The sequence below is a fragment of the Hippoglossus hippoglossus genome, chromosome 3 (genome assembly GCF_009819705.1).
Source record: "Hippoglossus hippoglossus isolate fHipHip1 chromosome 3, fHipHip1.pri, whole genome shotgun sequence".
NCBI lineage: Eukaryota > Metazoa > Chordata > Actinopteri > Pleuronectiformes > Pleuronectidae > Hippoglossus > Hippoglossus hippoglossus.
The window spans coordinates 14,654,398-14,673,239 of record NC_047153.1 but is presented as its reverse complement, the minus strand read 5'-3'; the positions used below and the strand labels follow the sequence as shown (position 1 = coordinate 14,673,239).

General features: G+C 41.7%; 1 protein-coding gene across 4 annotated transcripts; it reads right to left on the bottom strand.

The window, feature by feature from the left end:
• Window positions 1-3,878: 3,878 nt before the first annotated feature.
• On the bottom strand, window positions 3,879-18,841 carry LOC117759546 (zinc finger protein 821). Of its 4 annotated transcripts, XM_034581721.1 has the most exons (7): window positions 15,650-16,147; window positions 15,531-15,613; window positions 9,498-9,629; window positions 9,231-9,349; window positions 7,713-7,811; window positions 6,473-6,639; window positions 3,879-5,225 (listed from the first exon to the last, which is right to left on the bottom strand). In XM_034581721.1, the coding sequence occupies exons 2-7, from the start codon at window positions 15,568-15,570 to the stop codon at window positions 4,244-4,246; spliced, it is 1,539 nt and encodes a 512-aa protein (XP_034437612.1). In that variant the 5' UTR covers window positions 15,571-15,613; window positions 15,650-16,147; the 3' UTR covers window positions 3,879-4,243. The 4 variants fall into 4 exon arrangements, with proteins under 4 accessions (XP_034437612.1, XP_034437613.1, XP_034437611.1 ...); XM_034581722.1 differs by lacking the exons at window positions 15,531-15,613; window positions 15,650-16,147 and adding an exon at window positions 18,710-18,841; XM_034581720.1 differs by having other exon boundaries at window positions 15,531-16,147.
• Window position 18,842: the final 1 nt, after the last annotated feature.

Below are 18,842 nucleotides of genomic sequence, written 5' to 3'. Positions count from 1 at the left end.
TAATGTTGTCGTGACGTTTGACCCAGTATTTGAACTGCAAAAAAGGTGAATTTAGGACGGTTATGTTGTTTCTGATGTCGAATTTCAAATCAGGAGAATCGAACGGTTAAAAGTTTTAAAGAAGTCTGTATTTTCAGATTTGACATTGTACTTTTTTTGGCACAAAGTGACACTGCTTTTTATGTGATGTGTAACTATTGAAAAACGAAACAAACAAAAAAAACAGCATCCTTTTTTTTTTTTTTCTAAATGCCTAAATCTGCAAAATATATGCAATGATGTACGTGTAACATTCAATCCTCAAGTATAATCCAGGTTGTATGAACTTTGTATAGTGAGTTTTAATATCGTATGGCCGTACCAATATGTATTGATCTTTATCAGAAGCCTTAGAGTTGTCGACCCAAAGTGCTCCCTTAGAATACCCTACACCTACCTGACTTTAACAAAGCATTAATATCTCTATTTTGTTGCATTTTTATTTGTACCCTTTTTGAATAAAATAGATTTGTACTGTATATTTGTACCTCTCTGTGAACTACTTAGGGCGGTTTTTGGTTCTTTTGTTTTGCTGTTTTAATTCTATGTAAGGACACAAAGATATTGTATTTTTATTGTTACAGCTAACTTGGAGACATTGCATATATCATGTTTGTTAAGTAAACACAATATAATATATATATATATACAAATATAAATATAAACTATTATCCAAATGGTGTGCTGTGTTTCTTTAGTCAAATGTATGTTCTTATTTGTTTTAGAGGTGGAGGAAGTATTGATGTTTTACTAAAATGAAAGTAGCAATAACTGCATTAGTTTGTTTATGAACAAGCTCAGAAGCAAAGTGAAAGATTTGTTTTGATGCTGGGGCTGATTAAAGAGGAGCTAATTAACCTACTTTTTATAAGTTACTGATACTGAAACCAAATACTGAATCTACTCGCACTGAAAAGAACAATGTTGCACCAACTTAAAAATACTTAAATCTAACACAAACAAATAAATTTATATATTCAAGTTAATTTAGCACAATTGATAACTTTAATTGGAAAAAATGTACATGTAAACTAATTTGTTTTTAGTTTATACATTTTTTCATATAGAAACCTGTAATCGCTGTATAATAGTTATTACTGAATGTGTAATAAAATAGAGCCAAGACTTAATTCTTATTGAATTTAAAATTAATTCTCATAGAATAAAATGGCATACATTTTGTGGCATTGAATTTTAATACTGAAGGAATTCAATACTGATTTCAATTCACTATTACATATAGTTGCTTATACATACAAATTACATGGCTGTTATTTGCCTGTTTCTGTATTGATTTAAAATTATAAATAACAGAAAAATCAAATTGAAACTCCACCCACACTTTGTTTTGAGAAGACCTGTCAGTGTTTGAGAATTGTTTGTGTGACAGTGAGTCAATAAAACAGTGGTTTGTGTAAAACAAAGGGCACAGAGGAGGAAAACTACACTGGACACTGTCGTTATAGTAAAGTTGATGTTTATTTCCACATTCTTCACCATGTTTCATCGGGGTCTGTACATCTGTTAATCCAGTAACAGAGGATGGCGCCCCCAGAGGCCCATCCAGTCAGAATGCATTGATATCACAGCGAGCGTGAATGTTCTCATTTGCAGTTTAGCTCATTCATTTGGCCTTGTTCAGCGAGATTTGTTCTGTAAACATGGACATCGAGAGAAAATCCTGATAGAATTAATATAGAAAGGCCAACGTCATCAACAACATTGTTCTTTTGACTTAACTGTAAAAAACAGGCAGGCATAAACTAACAGAACACAAGCTCATATCGAACCATTCTAGGACAAGTGCAGATTCACGACATGCAGTGCTTATTTAATCCAGACTGAGCGTACTGCTTGTAAAAGACCAACGTCACTCCCGGGTTCCTCGTACTTTCCTTAGCATGAGTATTTCAGACGCTGAAGTTTCCTGTCCCGTTATTCTGCTGCTGTGGGACAAAAGGGATCACAGCAGTTTCCAAGAGCAACCTCTGAGAATACCCAGAATTCAGTCTGAGAGGAGAGACAAGTGACGCCTGTCGAGAACACTGATCTACCCTCTAAATGTCATGAGCAGGATGGCAGTGAGACCCTGTTGCTTTCATGTGCTGAACCTCAGAGAGAAAACACATTTCAGGAGGCCGACTGTCTCCAAAGCCCGTCTCCGTCACATCGTATGATCGACCTTTAAATGATTCTTATGGACCAGGGTGTTGCATCGAGGCTCTGAACCCTCTCACTGAGTTAAATTGCCTGAGAAGCTAAACTCTTTAACATTGAAGTCTGTTTAAATTAAAGTCGCATTCTGCATAGTTTCAGTGAAAAGTGAATTAACTTCCCCTTGGAATAAATAACACATCTGTTGCATAGAGGTTTGATGCACTCCTAGAAGAGTCTCTGAGGATGAGACAGAAAGAAAAAATCCCAATTTGTTTTCTTCATTATTCGTTAGGTTTTCTGTAACAAGCAGCCAGGTAGAGGGACTCTCGTCTAGGAGTGACTCAAACGGGACCAGCACTCGTCCCCCGTCTCTGATAATTGTAGAAGAGTGTTTCAGAAACGTTCATATCCGACGCTATGAACGTTTGCATCTGGTGAGGTGAAGTCAAGAAAAGCTGGAGGTAACTTTACAGGCAGGATATTAAAACACGGGATCATCCCAACATGGCCTCTAATTCAACACATTCATGAAAAGAATTTTACACCACTTGACGGAAACAAAGTAACCCAAATATTTTCACAAGAAAAATATATTCACATCATATTGCATAAATATGTGCTGGAATGAGGTTAATGAATACCGATGAATAAAATCTCTCTCCCAGAACGGACTTGAGTTTAGCCTCAGTGCGCGGTAGCAGATGGGGAAATAAAAAAAAAAAAATCTGAACGTGAAGTTAAAATAATTCCCACCTGTCGTGATTCAACAGATGTGTTTCTGCAGACAGAGAAAATATAAGAAAGTGGTACTGTTCAGACATTTTGAAGGTACTGCAGTGGTTGCATCATCCTCGACAGAGTAATAACCCACTTTCATATCGTAATTTATCCATCATCAGGAAAACAAATGCATCTTTATGGGCAGAGTTCAAGTAATGGGTAACGTAATCAGGTGCTGTTCCACTTTAACAGAACATTTAAGCACAATACTCCTTAATGTGAGTGATGAGCCCAAAATACACAAGAGGTAACTAATGTATTGTACAGTACAAGAACAGCAGTGGTTTCTGAGAGCCAGAGAAATGCTCTGTAACAGAAAGTCAAAATTATTTATGACACTGGCGAAACGTTTTACAGCGTAAAGAAAAACAAATATTGGCAAAGAGAATGTAAAGAAGCAAATGTACAACTCAGGAGATGAGGGGGAATGTTGCTCGACACTGGGCGAGTTCAATAGGACAAAACATTCAGAGTGTGTCTGTTAATCATTATCATCAACCACAAGAAATGTGTGTAGTACTGGTATGTTTTTACCAGTTCAGTTGCTCGTCCCTATGAATGTTTGTGTCCTATTAAAGTGCCTGAGTGATACATGCAAACAAAAACTGGGGGAAAACAACCCGTCCTCTGTAGTAGTGAACAGTACATGTAGAGCTTTAGAAGCTTGGAGTGGGAGCGCAGTAAGCCACAGGACAAAGGGCGCCACCACGGCGCCGGCTGAGGTAGTAGTTTGACTGAATGTGAACTTCCCAGGGACCCTCGGTGGCAGCTTGAAGAGAGAGGTGTAGCTACCAGTAAACCCGAGTCACTGGGCTGGCGGAGTGGACCAGAGAGGAGGGGGCTGGGGCTACAGAGTCCCCGCTCCCTTTACTGAAGGTCCATGTGCAAAAGACTTTTTTTAAAATTTTCCCTCAAAGGAAGTACAACTGCTCCTACTAGAATGAACTGTGTTAAATCTGAGAGTCCACAGAAAAAAGATAAATCTCTTTACAACATGCTTTTACGTCATCATCCATACAATATGAAACATTCTCAACCCTGTTTCCAAGGTTTTCTCCACTGTAATAAATTAGAAACTGATGTCGTTTTTTTTACTGTATTCAACAAACAGTTTGTGAATCTGTTCGACACAGAAGACGCTGGGAGTAAACCAGCGAGGAATGGTTTTTGCTGTGACCACGACAGCATGTTGGTGGAGTGCAGAGGTTAATGATGCTGTTCAGAAGCCAGTTTGTCATAAAACCCTTCCCCCAGAGGCCTGGTGCGATCAGGGCAGCTTCATGAACAGGCCGTTATCAATGGAAGGGACCGGCATAGGATAGGGGAACTGAAAGAGACTCATGTCAGCTGTGAGCGCGGCCATGGCGGCGGGATCATGCTCTATCTGTGTCCTCAGAGCAGGGTCGATCTTCTCCAGTCGTCGCTTGATCCTCTTGGCCTCCCTCTCACGGATCAGCCTAGCCTGCCTCTTGTCCGGCGTCTCGTTGGCCCTCTTTAAACGCATGGCCTCCCTGTCCCTCTGCAGCCTGCGCGACCTCTGATCCTCACTCTCCTGCATCCTCTGCATGCGCTTGGCCTCGCGGTCCCGCAGCCTCCTCATCTCCTTCTCCTCGTCCGTCTCACACGCCCGCTTGTTCTTCTTTGCCGTGCGCTCGCGCTCCAGACGCTGCTCGCGAGCCTCGACGGGTTCGTTCTTCCTGCGCAGAGCCCATTTCCGCATCGGCGACTGGGCCTCCACCAACTGCTGGTAGGCAACGCAGCTGTTGCACACCAGCAGCACCCCTGCAGGATACACCGGCATGGGGCTCATTATGTCGGGGATAGGAGGAAGGCCTGAGGAAGAGGAGTTAAGCGCATCAGGGATAGATGTGAGTGACGGCCCTTCAGAGAGGAGACTGTCGGGCAGCGAGGGAAAGGCAGGTCCTTGGTCAGAGCCTGTGCACTGTCCTGGGCCCGAGCACGACCCAGAGCCCAGGCCGTGACATGACCTGGGGCCTTGACACTGGCTCGAGATGTGTCCTTGTCCCTGGCAGGTGCGATGGGCTTGACATAAGTTGGGGTTCGGGTCAGGTGCTTGACACGGGTGCGGACCCTGACATGAACTCGGGCTGGGGCCTGGTCCATGGCAGGAGCGAGTGCCGGAGCCTGGGCTGTCCATGGGGCTGCTGGAGAGGGACGGGGACATGGAGCAGTCTCTTCCACCACTGACATCCATCCTGTTTGTTTCGAGGACGTCTTTAAGCTTCTCCCTGTGATAGGATACAACATTAATCAGCTTGGGAAAAGCAAAAGAACAACCTCAAGGTTTCGACTCCAGGTTCTTTTTTAAACTGAACTAAATTGAACTGCTAAAAAGTCAATATTATTATGGGTTTAGTCTTAAATTACTTTTTAAGTCTCAAGACACAGTCACCTCCTACTTTCTTTATCTTACAAATCATATCGCTTATAATAAAATCGATGAATTCGTGCCTATAAAAAGTATTTACTCAACTGTAACCGAGGTTACAATCATTTTATATGAAGTATCGTTTGAAATATTTAAACATTTAGTTGCCTGCCTTGCGTTCTTGTTAGTCACATAGTTAGTTAGCTGGTTAAGGCTTTATCTATGATTGACATGACGTTAAACCGTTTTGTTCTAATGGGAAACAATGACTCATTTCATCTGACTCAGTTCCTGAAATAATTGTTTCAGAGATAAATCACACACTGTGTCTCGTGAAGAAGAGTTTAGTTCACTGGTAATGGCCTGAGAGCTGACAGATTACAACCCTAACAAAACCTTTATGTTACATGCTGTAAAAGTTATTCATAGTTTATTACAGCCATAACAATGACAAACTGAAATAGCTATTCCACATTTAACTATCTATTTTCTATAGATCTGTGCTCAGTTTATATTTACTTTATACATCTTAACAACCATATCTCCGACCAATGAAAGCTCATGAATGTTCTCTCCCTCTACTAAAGAGCTGTGTGTTCTGACCTTGTCTGTGCTGTTTGAATTTGACATAGTAGTTGGGTAGTAGGTAATGGTAGTTGCTAAGCAACATGCACGTTTATTTCCATTAAAACCAGTCATTCCTGTTCTAATATATTCATCAGTCATGTTCTGCATACGGCCTAATATCACACTCATATTATAATAACTCCTCCATTGTAGTTCAGTGTATTATTGAAGAAACATTGTCAGCATTCCTGCCAAAATCATTTTGAATATCTGCTGCATTTTTATATGCTGATAAAAAGGATCTGTTGTATGTTACTGAACACTTAGATAATGTTAAATAAAGTTACAAGTGAAAATAGGATCCGTAACAAAACAGAGGTGGTGTATTTTAAATTATTCATATTGATTTATTATTTACCTGAAAATTGTGGAAGCAGCTGACTTAACATTTTTAACTCAACTGGTTAATTATTGATAACATGCGATTATTTGAAGAAAACACAGAAACTTCAGGGGCATCAGGAAAAGACAGAGCCGAACCTGTTAAAGTTGTCAATGTCTGTGAAGAGTGCGCCGCAGACAGCGCAGTTGGAGAGGCGGTCCTCGGAATGGATGAGAAGATGCCGTCCAAGTGAGCCAGGCGAACTCAGGGCTCGCCCACACACTGGGCACACATAGCTCTTGGTGTTGCTCATCATGGCCGTGTGCTGTTAGAGACAGCAAAACAAGAGAGGGGAAAAAAGAAAGACACATTTAAAGTACACGACAAAAAACGGTTGATTTTTTGAACAGTCACTTCTCAAAACGTAAAACAGAAACCAATCTGAATCAAAAGTCATTCTATATATACTGTTGTTTAAGTCCAATACTTCTCAGCTTGTGTGCATTACCAACCATGATGGAGAAGATAATAATGGAAATATGGCTGTGAAATACTGAGGAGTAACATGTTTTTAAATATAGATGATCAATGATTGAAAGAAAAAAGATATTCTAATGCACTGTACTGTAGATGTTTTAAGCAAATTAGGTTTTCATCAAAAGAAAACGAAAGCATCTGATGAACATAACATGTTTTGTCTTTACTGCTAAATGGAATAATAATGCCAGAATATATGTATACGAGAAATGTTATACAAACGTGGAATTACAAAATTGAAAGCTGACCCCGTTTCTGTGCATATAAATCAAATGACAGGACGTTTCGCATATTACAAATAACGTTCAAATGAGTGCCAAGAACTGCTCTTAATTATTTTATCACTAATAACAATGTATCAAATAAAAAAATATAAAATAAGCAAGTGCATATGAAGTGACATTGGTGAAGACACATAGTTAGTGTTGAAAAGTGAAGATGACTGGAAACAGAAAGAAAAACGAGCTTGGAAGAAGAGATCAATTTGCAACTACAGCGTTTTAAAACAGAGAATTAGTAAAAGTTTACAATATAATAACCTTAAACATATTTAGCACTTATTGTAATTTGTTTAAATAACTTTAACTGTAATCAACTTAGGATTTTAACTCGTAAACCATCTCAGTCTGGTTTACTGTGATGTTACTGTTTAATTAAGCCCTTACACTGCAAACTGCAAGGCTGCTCTACAGTTAACATAACATACGAGTCAACGCCTTCTCCCTAAATCTGCACTTCACTGAAGTACTGATGCTGACAGCTACTTAAGGGCTTTTAAACGCGATAAGCGACTGCTACCTTGGTAGAAACCCACTGCAGTTCTGTACTAGATCAGGACAGATGAGACAAGGTTGTCCTCACCTGGTAGACATGGGAGATGAGTTTCTCAGGGCTGCTGAAATCCAGCGGGCAGAGAGGACAAACAAAGGTGCTGATGTGGTCTGTCCCGTCCTCACTCTCCTGTAGAAAACCAAGCACCATTAAAAACACTCTTCAGGAGAAAATCCAATAATGCATGCAAGTGTTCGCAACATTTCTGCAACATCCATTTCCCTCCAAAGCAACGTTATCATCTCCATGTTTATATTATTTCACAACAATTTCTGAAAAGTAAAGGTTGATCCATTATAGAATCGTTTTTCCCTCATTTGTAGGAGATAAGCGTTTGCATCGTGTGATTTGACGCAGGCGTTTCTGTCACTATTCGCCTCACTTCTTTCCATCTGAAGCATTTCTGCAAATCCTGCATGGTGATGTGTTGAGTGTATGAATGAGCTACATCCTCACAAGCCCCAGTGACTCACTACGAGTGTCACGATGATGCGGTTTGCTGTCACATCTGTGACTCACACACGAGATGAAATATAGAACATTTTCAAACAGAAGGTCTGAGCAGAAAACATATTCACCTCTGCCAGGGGGTGTTCTATTCAAGTCTATATCAAGGACATCTGAGTGCTTGGAACTTTTATTTTCTGGTGGTAAATTTTAGTTGACAAAAGTTGTCAAAAACACATTCAAATGGGTGCTGTAGTTGAAATCCAGTTAGTATAGTAAGGTTTTAGCAGATGAGAAGGAAATGTCACATGACAGATAACAATACCTTCTGTTGAGTTGACCTCACAGTTCAAATTATCTGCTACTTTTCTCACACGTGCAACACATTAGATAAGAAACCCGACGCAAGTGGATCTGTAACTAAGATTAAACCTGTTAAAACTGCAGCAAATACTACAGTGGCATACACTGAAACAAAGGAGTACAATAAGATCACATTAAAAAGTGTAGGGGGGGCAATGGCAAACGGTTCGGGCACATAAGCCTTGAGCAGTAAAGGTTCATTTATGCGACCTTTACATACTAAAAGAGTCGGTTTCAAACGATCTGCCCACATACTTCCACTGCGCCAAAGTCAAGACTTCCTGACAACAACATACACGTCGACGGTGGAGGAGGTTGTGATAATGTACCTCCTAAAGAAGAGGCATACATGGCTGTTCGTCCCTGTGCCCGGGTGAAGAACCATCACACACAGTAGATGTCTGTAGTTTCTTACAAACTCACAAAGTTCCGTCACCATTGAAGTTTCGTCGTTTCCATCCATGTCAGCAGGCTTTTAGAGGACGTGCACAAATATGGACGGAATTTTAACAGAGTTCGGACAGAAGGCTCTTATCTAACGTAGAGCATAAATAATCCTCAAGGGCCCTTTTCTGATTGTCATTCCCCTCCTCTCACCCCGCTTCCTCTCTTTCGCTGCCACAGTCTTATAGAGGCCAAAAAGGCCAATATATAAATAATACATATGAAAATTACTGTTTATGTCATTACTAGTCTGGCCTGATTTCTGTTGTTTGACGTGGACACCAGCCCGCTCACCTCTTTGACTCCCGCTCCTTGAAGGCGGCACGGTGTTCTGTTGGTGGACATGTGGTCGTCAGCGGAGGTGTTGGAGGACGAGTCTTCCCCGTGGTTGTCAAGGTCACTATCGCTGTCTTCTATGGAGGCAAACACATCCCTATCAATACAGACGGACAACAGAACACAGAGCAGGGCTTACTCTCACTAACACCCCTCAGTCCGAGGATGTTCCTACAGAGTCCAGCCAGCCCGTCCCCGTCCCCGTCCCGTCCCTCCATCCTGTACCTGTGATGCTATCCTGCCCTTGGACTTCCCGGGAGTTGTTGCTGCAGCATTCACTGTCTACGGTGAATTCGTCCCTGCCGTCCATGTTAATAGTGTGCTGTATTCCTGTGATGCCTGAAGTGTGGAATGGCCCTGGAGAAAGAAAGACAATAGATAGCGTAAGTGGACTATTCTGACGGGAGAAGAAAAGTGATGCCAGTCAGGTAACCCCAGGTAGGACAGGTGACTAGGGTCGGAGGTCTGTTAATACTCAACCTACATAAAAATATATAGAAAAATCTCAGCCCGCATATAACGGTAAGTGTGAGATACAATACAGACTGTGGATCAGGAAGTGGAGCGGGTCAGAAAGGCAGTGGGTCGCTCCACGGCTCCTCAAGTACACACGCCAAAGTGTCCTTGGGCCACAGTGTCTGAATGGTCTGTGATAGAAAAAGAGCTGTGTGTGGAGGCGCTGTATGAATAAGTGTGTGTGAACGGGTGAATGACTTGAACTGTAAAACGCTTTTAGTGGTCGGTAAGACTAGAAGAGCACGATACATAGTATAACTGTTGCCATTATATGTATATACACATGGTGCATTTACCTCATGCCATCAACAGATATTTTGCAGTCCCGCTTATATTATGCATATGCCCCCATTAATAATTTGGGTGTGTTAAGTATATTGTTTGAAGTGTTAATATCATTTTTGCCTCAGTGTGATGTTTAGTTTGCTGGATGAGCAAAACAAGTCATTACCATCTGGTTTATCCATGAAAGAGTCCTTAATTTATTATATACAAAATGTATTCTATCCCCATACAGTAAACAGGGATATCTACTATGACGATAGATAGAAAATTACATATACCTTAAGTGATTCTAATTTTTAATCAACCTAATTCAAATGAATCTGATTTGATGGAGCAAAACTTTGGCATCATTGTTTGAAAAAAGGCTTAGTATTGATGGTTGGTATACGACAATGAAGGAACACAATTCCAAGAACTGGAATGACAGATTGAAACTGTTAATAATAACTAGTTATTATGTTTGCAGTTGCATGAAAAGGTGTGGAACACATGAATGAAAAGCCACACCAAACTATGAAGTTACACAATACAGGAGACTGTCTCTGTCTATGGAAACGCGCTGCAATTTCCTGAACACAGTGAAGCATAGACAAAACACAAGTGTGTCTACAGAGAGACGCTGCTATGACTGTGCACCACGGTGGCATCGCCTCTTGTTGAGGAACTGATTTCATACATAACCAGCTTTTCAATTGATGGAACTAATAATCTCATATCACTATATTAAGTGAAAATCTCTACACATACATTTCTTCCAGCAGGAGTGCTTTATCTCCATAGAAACAGCATCTACTGTCATAGCAAACCACAAGAAGATATGAATTTTTAACATTTTTAAGACGCAACATGTATCCAGGCCTCTCAGAACATTTCCTCATCTGGTTATACACAAAACACATAATAGCAACAAAAGCCTCTGAAAAAAATAAATAATCTCTATTTATACAATTCCACATTTTCTCCAAGACTTTTGGGATTCAACCAATGTGCGCACCACGAAAACATCTTCATCGATTCTGTTGCTTTCATGTGAACTCTCCGACACTGCAGCATAATGAAAGCGCATCCAGCGAGGCGAGCTCGCTGACATACGTGCACACACTTCATTTGCATCCCAACCCCCATTTTTTCACACGCATATACACTCGCAGATACATGCTAGCGCTGTTCGACAGGCATGCTGCAGTCCCATGGGGGGGGGGGGCAGCCTGCACTGTTTTCCTCTAGCTAACTGCCTTGCTACTCAGTGTGTTTCTCTCTATCTCTCTCTCTCAGTACCACCCACACAATGAACAGCCTGGCTCGCCCTCTGTCCTCCCTGCTTGTACGGAGCTCTGACTACTTCCATATCTATAGCATCGGCTCGCAGGGGGAGGATAAAGCTTCATACCATGACAGCCCATATGTGGCTCATTTAACTCTTTGTGACGCCACTCTTTGTTTTACAGTCGCCCTGGCGGCTGCGGGAGTAGATAAAATACCTTCACCTTTGTTATTATTACACTTGACCCTGAAAACAAGTATTAAACTGCCTCAGTGGAGACGGTTGCAGTGGAAGCTCCTCCGGCATCCGCACGCAAGAACCTCCCACCTCAGAAAGCTTAAATTAACGATATCTTGAAATCCATCGTTCTTCCCTGGTGAGCTCTGTTACCCCACAGATCAGAGATAGGAGAGAGATCCTGACTTCAGTTACCTGAGTCTGACAGAAGTAATTACAGCCCCCATGACAAGCCTGAGGTATTTCTCTGGCTCTTTCTGTGTGTGTGAGGTATAATATTGAAGTTGGTCAATCTGCTCCTGGGCTACTGGTGAGAAGTTGGTGTGTGAACCCAGTTTAGCACTTTTCCCATAGATGCATACGCATTCATTAGCGTTGGCAGAGTGGGTCAGAACTATTAAAACTATACTACAACAAGCTGGCTGCATGGACGGCACGTAGCCAAAGATTGATGTGTGAGAGATACCCATCCCCCCGCTGCTAGAGCTCTGTCTGTACATCTGTCTCTCCTAGAACCCCCCCCCCCCCCGGTCTGTGCCACTGTGATGTTATCTCTGAGTCTGTGTGTCTGTAGGGAGGAGGTGACGCAGTGTCTGACTGAATCCAGACAAAGAGACAAACTCATCAGCCAACAGACACATTGAAGAGGGAGAGAGGAGGAGGAGGTGGAGGAAGAGAAGGGTGGGGAGGGTGGAGGGGGTGGGGAGCGCGCAAAATAAAACAGACAAAAGATAGAATGCCAAAACTCTACTCAAACACCAAGCAATGGGGGTCCTGATGAATTCAAAGCCCCCTTTCCTTCGCCTTTTCAGCCACAGTCCCCTCCAAAACACACACAACACTATCTAAGTCTGAAGGATGTGCTGGGGCCCCCCCGTCTTGAGCACACACACACACACACCAAGCACAACAAGAGTGGTGGGCCAGAAGTGATCAATTCTCACTATGACACAGCTCACCTGACATTATAGAAAGGAAGATGAAATGATACACCAAATTTTCCAGGAAGTTTGACACCATGACCTTAAAACTTAAATTCTCCTCGGTGAATGCAACAAAAAAGAAACATGTACAAACTTATTTGGCAACAAGACCAAGACGAGTGTAAGCACGCAGGGGAAATCATCTTTTTCTTATAATTTCCAAGTTCAAATACAGTTGTTCAGGGTGTAAACTTGGAAACTGTTAAACAAACTGATATCTATTTATTTGTTAACCTGATGGAAGCACCACCTCCAAATCCTCATCAACTTCTATATGATGCTGTGTTTCCTGGTGTTGCTGTAAATCAAAGTCAAGGAGGAAAACAAATGGCAAGACACTGTTGTATTATTGTCTGGAATGCTCTGTGTGTGTGTGTGTGTGTCTGTGTGCTTTTGTGTCAGTCAGCCTGCCTGCCTGTCAGACTGTCTCCCTGCCTGTCTGGTCTGTCAGTCTGTCTGTCTGGTTTGACCCTCTCCGGGGGGGGGGGGGGGAGGGGCAGCTCTGAGGCAATTCATACCTCACATGAAAAGACAAAGTAATAAAGTAACAATCGAGCTAAAGCAGACGAAAGTATCAATGTACAAAAAACGCAACGTGTGAACTCACACTCTGGTGACACAGTGGGGGGGGTACCGCTTGTCAGTCCAAAAAATGTTATGCCGTTTATCGCAGCGTGAGGTGCACTAACGATACGAGCCAGCATTACATTATATTATCCCCTCTTGTGGGTGTTCAGCTCCCACTCCAGACTCGTGGAGACGTGTTAGGGAGCAGAAAATGAGCTCATTAGCTCGCAGGGATTACTGCAGCCACAAGTGCAACATGTATTTCAACTGCAGTTTAAACAAACTATGTTTAGAAAGGAGGGCGGCAGCATACACAACCTCAGTAGATTACAGAGGGAAATCCCCTCCTGAGGTCTGAGACGTGTTGAGGTCAGCACGCTGTCCACCAACAAGGGGATTCAGGGGGCAGAGGGCCAGGGGGCAAAGCCACACAGGGAGAGAGGGGGGGGACGACAACAATATATCTACATCAGGGCTCTCCCCAGAATTCCTGCTGTTTCAATCAAATGTATTCTCCTCCTCTTGAGGAATCAAGGTACTTCAGTGAGTCTGCAAGTTCAAATAACGCTTATCTCCATTATTGATGATTCTGCTGATCAAATAACACATGAATCACTGGGACAATAAATGTCCGGGTAGTGAAATGTAATTTCCCAAAGGCTCAGGTGACATATTCAAAACAGTTTGTTTCATCTGACCAAACAGACAAAACCTTACAAAATCAGAAATGCACTCAGGGACACGCTTCCCACGCACTGCATCTTTTCGTAGTTTCCCACATTATCACTATAAAGACAATTTCAATTGTATATGTATGTATATGTGCTACCGGCGTCGTAGCCATGCATTAACATAAGGATAAAACTCCTGATCCCATGTTGAGACCTCGACCTTTAACTGATTTGAGAAAACAAAAATCAATAGCACAGGTCCTGACCCTGCAACCAACCAACTTCACAAATTGAATCCAAATTGGATTAAAACTGCCCAAGTCATGGCTGTGACAGACAAGCAGATACACACCACCCATTACAATACACCTGACTGTTACTACCAGATTACTAATCTCATTAAACCAAAGAAGCTGAAAAATGTTCGGTGTCTTCGCTTGGAGATTTCAAATTCATTTGCTGTCAATTGACAAATTCTTGAAATGGCGACTATCTTTAGTTCAAAGGTAGAGATGAATTCAGAAAGATGTCAAACCCGCGCTGCATGCTGTCTTAATATTCAGTTTGTGATACGTTGTTAAAATGTTTAGGCATCAAAAGTCTTAATATTTAGGCAATGAGGGATTTTACCAATTGACAAATAAATTGAAATTGTAACTGCATTAACCACCATTTCAACTTTGATCACATGTTGTGACCTTGACCTTTGATGGATTTGGTAAAAAAAAAAGAATCTATAGCACAGGTCCTGACCCTGCCTGCGATCAATTTGCCAAATTTAATCCAAATTAGATTAAAACTGCCTGACTTATCACTGTGACAGCCCTGATTACAATACGCCTGCCTGCTGCAGCCCAGCACCGGTGTAAACATACATGAATGGTGTTAGTGCAGCAACAAACACTGAAGGTATGTCACTGTACAGAGGAAGAAAGGGAGAAATAACAGCAACATGGATTTTCAGGGAACACCATCATGTAAAAATAAAAAAAATACTACGTGCTCTGCAGATCCACACAGTGACAAAGTGGACACGCTCGTCCGCTCTGATCACGCTTTAATATTAAGCTAAGTTATGGTGCCCCTCAAACCCACGTCTTATTTAAAACCCATGACATGTTCTCACTCAGATAATCTGCAGAGATGAAACCTTAAACAAAACCAGAGATCAGAAACATGGTCCGCCACAGAACAACTGGAGGGAGCTACATGTGAATCAGTCTGTAACATACAAATTAAGATGTAATACACTCTTGTCCCAGGGCGGTACTCGAGAGTTTACACAGATAATCAATTTGAAATGAGAGATTGTGTTGGAAAAACCATATTTGAAAATACTACGGACACCAACAAGCATTTCTGAGTTTGTTTAAGCAGCAAAAACTGCTTTTAAAATAGTTTTCTTGATGCCCATTTCATACTGACTCCGTGTTAATTTGAGTTGCAGTTCAATCCTTCCTCTTATTTCCATTCATGTGTAAATTTGACCATTTAAATTCTCAAGAGGTGGAATAATGAATAATATAAAAAGGAAATTAATCATGATACTGACTCAGCCAATTAAAAGTGAGTTTCCGTGTTTCCATTAAGAAACACGCAGAATCTCCAGATATCAGCTGCAGCCATGATACAACACGAGAGTGTGATGCTATGTGCCGAGGTTTAAACGCATCAGTGCCGGAGACGCTGGGTGTAAACTGCTCCCGGTCACGGAGCTGGAACCTGGGATACCTACAGTCAACTTTGAAGGGGTTGGTCTGTTTTCTCCTGGACATATTATTGAACCGCTGATCAGCCACACACACGGATCTCCTCCTCCTCCTCCTCCTCCTGCTCCTCCTGCTCCTCCTGCTCCCCGTCCGGCTCCGTCCAGGTGTTCCCGCAGCGAGGGGACGACTGATGAACCAAATATCGACACAACCACAAAAAAAAACAATCGGCCGCTCGTCTCGTGAGTTTTAAAAAAAACTCCACCGGACACACCGAGGCGTCACATTCTCGCAGCCGGGAATCACACCCCGTCCTCCGGTCGAGCAGGGGGGGGAGGTGGGGGCGGGGGGTTCACACGATGTCCGGTCCGAGCCGAGCCGAGCCAAGCCGAGCCGCGCCGATCCTCCGCTGCCAGCACCCGCGCGCTCACTGCAGCGATGCATGAGCTCAGCTGATCTCCAGCGTAAACCCGCCGAACAGGATTATGGGATATGCAGGGGACGTTAAAGATACTGTGCTGCGGCGTTCACGGCGTGTGGGAGATAAGGCGACGATGGAGTGAAACTATGCAACAGTATAAATAACATTGTACCTTTTTTATATTGGTGTATTTTTGTGTATTCTACCTGATTCTATCAGTCATCCTGTGCTCTACTGCTTTCTCTACCAAGACTATTCTGTCTGTAGTAAAAGGTCTATATTGTGTACATTTCTCCATATTTTTATTTAATGATGTTTATTTACTACTTTTACTCTATTATATACTTTCATTTTCCTCTTTTTTACAATCTACTTCTTTAAAAAAAGAATTTCCATGGTGTGGTGTATTTTAAAAAAAATATATATATATATATATATATAATAACATATAATATATATATATATTTCGATACTATAATTATTGTGTAATATATATTAATATACTACATACACAAATTTCATTTAATATTTGAATCACATCAAACATCACTACTAAAGACAGAAAACAGTTGGGCCTGTTATAATCAAACTTTTTGGGGAATAAAACATATTTCCTTAGTTAATGTTATAATAAAACCCATAAATGATGTTTTCTCAAAAAATAATAATTATTAATATTTGTAGCAGCAGCAGTAATAGTAGAAGTAGGATATCTGAAATTAATGTGCATATTATTCCCACTATTTCATGATTTAGCACTTTTAATGGTGAGTGATACATTTAAGTTTGTGTTGGTTGTCATTAAACAGACATAAAACACAACAGGAAGCTTTATCCTGCCATAGCTTCAGAATACACGTCATTAAAGTGCCTTTGTAGATGACTTATGTTGCACAGTTCAGTCCAAACACATATCTCCCTGGGTTCATCATCTATCAACTTCTCTGGATTAGAAATGATATTAAAACGTTCCTGTTGACCTTTGAAGCTCTGCGTGATATGGCATATGGAGCTACCAGGCTGAGCTTCTGAGTCACTTCTCCCCAGAACTAAAAGTAGCTTTAAATCCTCTGATCAGGCTCTGTTAGATATTCCCTGGTGAAGGCTGAAGAACAGCTCACCAGAAGATCAAGAAAATTCACTGAAGTAGATATCAGAGGCAAAGAGGTCCCATTAAACCAAACTCATCAGCGTTGCTATTTACCACTTATTACTTTGTGACTTGTGAACAGACCCTTTGTATTTAAGTCTACGCTCTCAAGCTTTGAATTTTACATGGTAACGTTACCAGGGTAACATTGTATTGTTTGCATGTGTGATACAGGCCACTGATTGAATGAGCAGGAATGCTGATTGTTCACCCAGATGAAAAGCCACTGGGCGGGCCGGTCAGAAATATGAAAAGGTGACCTGATGGGTGTGGGCTTGAGCAAGCACTGGAAAGCATTAATGATGATTCATACACTCCAATCTTAAAAGAATGAGTCGTGAAAGAGCGCTGCACGATTCAGAAAAAGCATTTCCAATAAGAAAGGCCACATTAGACTCTACACAAACAACTAACTGACAACAACAGTACTCCTTTAAAGTTTCATAATGACCCCGTTTATTTTTCTACCATATAACACAGAACTAGTCTCTGACAGGTTTATGATCATTTTACGACATTCAGGCCCCAAGCACATGAATGAATGAAAGAACAGTTTCTACCATCAGGCCATCAGGTTTCTAAACTTGCAGTCAACTCATGACTAACAACCCTCTGCACATCCGCTTTACTTAGAAAAATGTGAAACAACTGATACACACACTGCAATAACTAGTCACACACACTCCATACAGTTAAAATTGTTACTTCATTTGCAACGAATGTCACACTGCACCTTAAAATGTATAGAGCTTTTTAGTTTTGTAATATATTTGACTTCTGTTCTGTTGACCCTGTGCTAACTTACATATGACAAATAAAACTTGAAACTCAAAATCCTCACGTCACACAACAGTCACCGTATCTAATCCTCGGCACAAAGGAGTAGATTAGATACCTTTTAAAAGCCTTGGAAAATTTGGAACATTTTTATATTCAATGACACCAAATTAGTTTTTTGTTATATCACTTTTCATTTTTTGTTATTGTGACGTATCATTCGTTACAGCGAAGTGGAATGGAATGTTACTTCCATCTGACTTGATTCCAATCAGCTTTATTTCGATCTTAATCTTAGATCAATGGAGTTTCTACAAGTTACTGACACATAAAACCAAACCTGATGCAGTCCAGTATCTGTATAGTTAACAGAGTTTATACCTTTAAACCCAACCTACAGCATCAGTGTCTCTTCAACAGCGCGGTGTGAGCACTAGAGGGCGCTACACACCACTGGACGGATAATGTCATAACATCACATGCAGTCGTCATCACTGACTGCCACGAGTAAACGGACCGCAGCACAACCTTGACAGGGCTGGAAACGTGTTCCTCCGCGAGGTTGAGAGAAAATACGGCATCGCATCAAACAAACAAACACACACAATCTCGTCCTGTCATGAGATTTACGTGCGACAAGTGGCACGTGACACACATCAACGCGCAAACCGATAAACACACCAATAACTAATGCAATCAATGAGATGACGTTAGCGAGCTGGCTAACGTTATCAAGCCCGTTAGCCCTTTATTGTGGAGGAGACGCTCACTAGCAAGACGGCAACCAGCAAATGAAAAGCAAGGGCGATCGGCTAACTACAGCTTTGACAGACATGCAGACGCGGATCGGTCATTACCCATGGTGTCCAGTGAACACGGGCATAGTAGGTGCGATCCCGGGCACGGCTGCGGTTAGTGTGCGGTCAGCGTGAGGAGGTCGAGCCCGGTGCGACGGCCAGTCCGCGCCTCTTTCACAAAACCTCTGCGCTC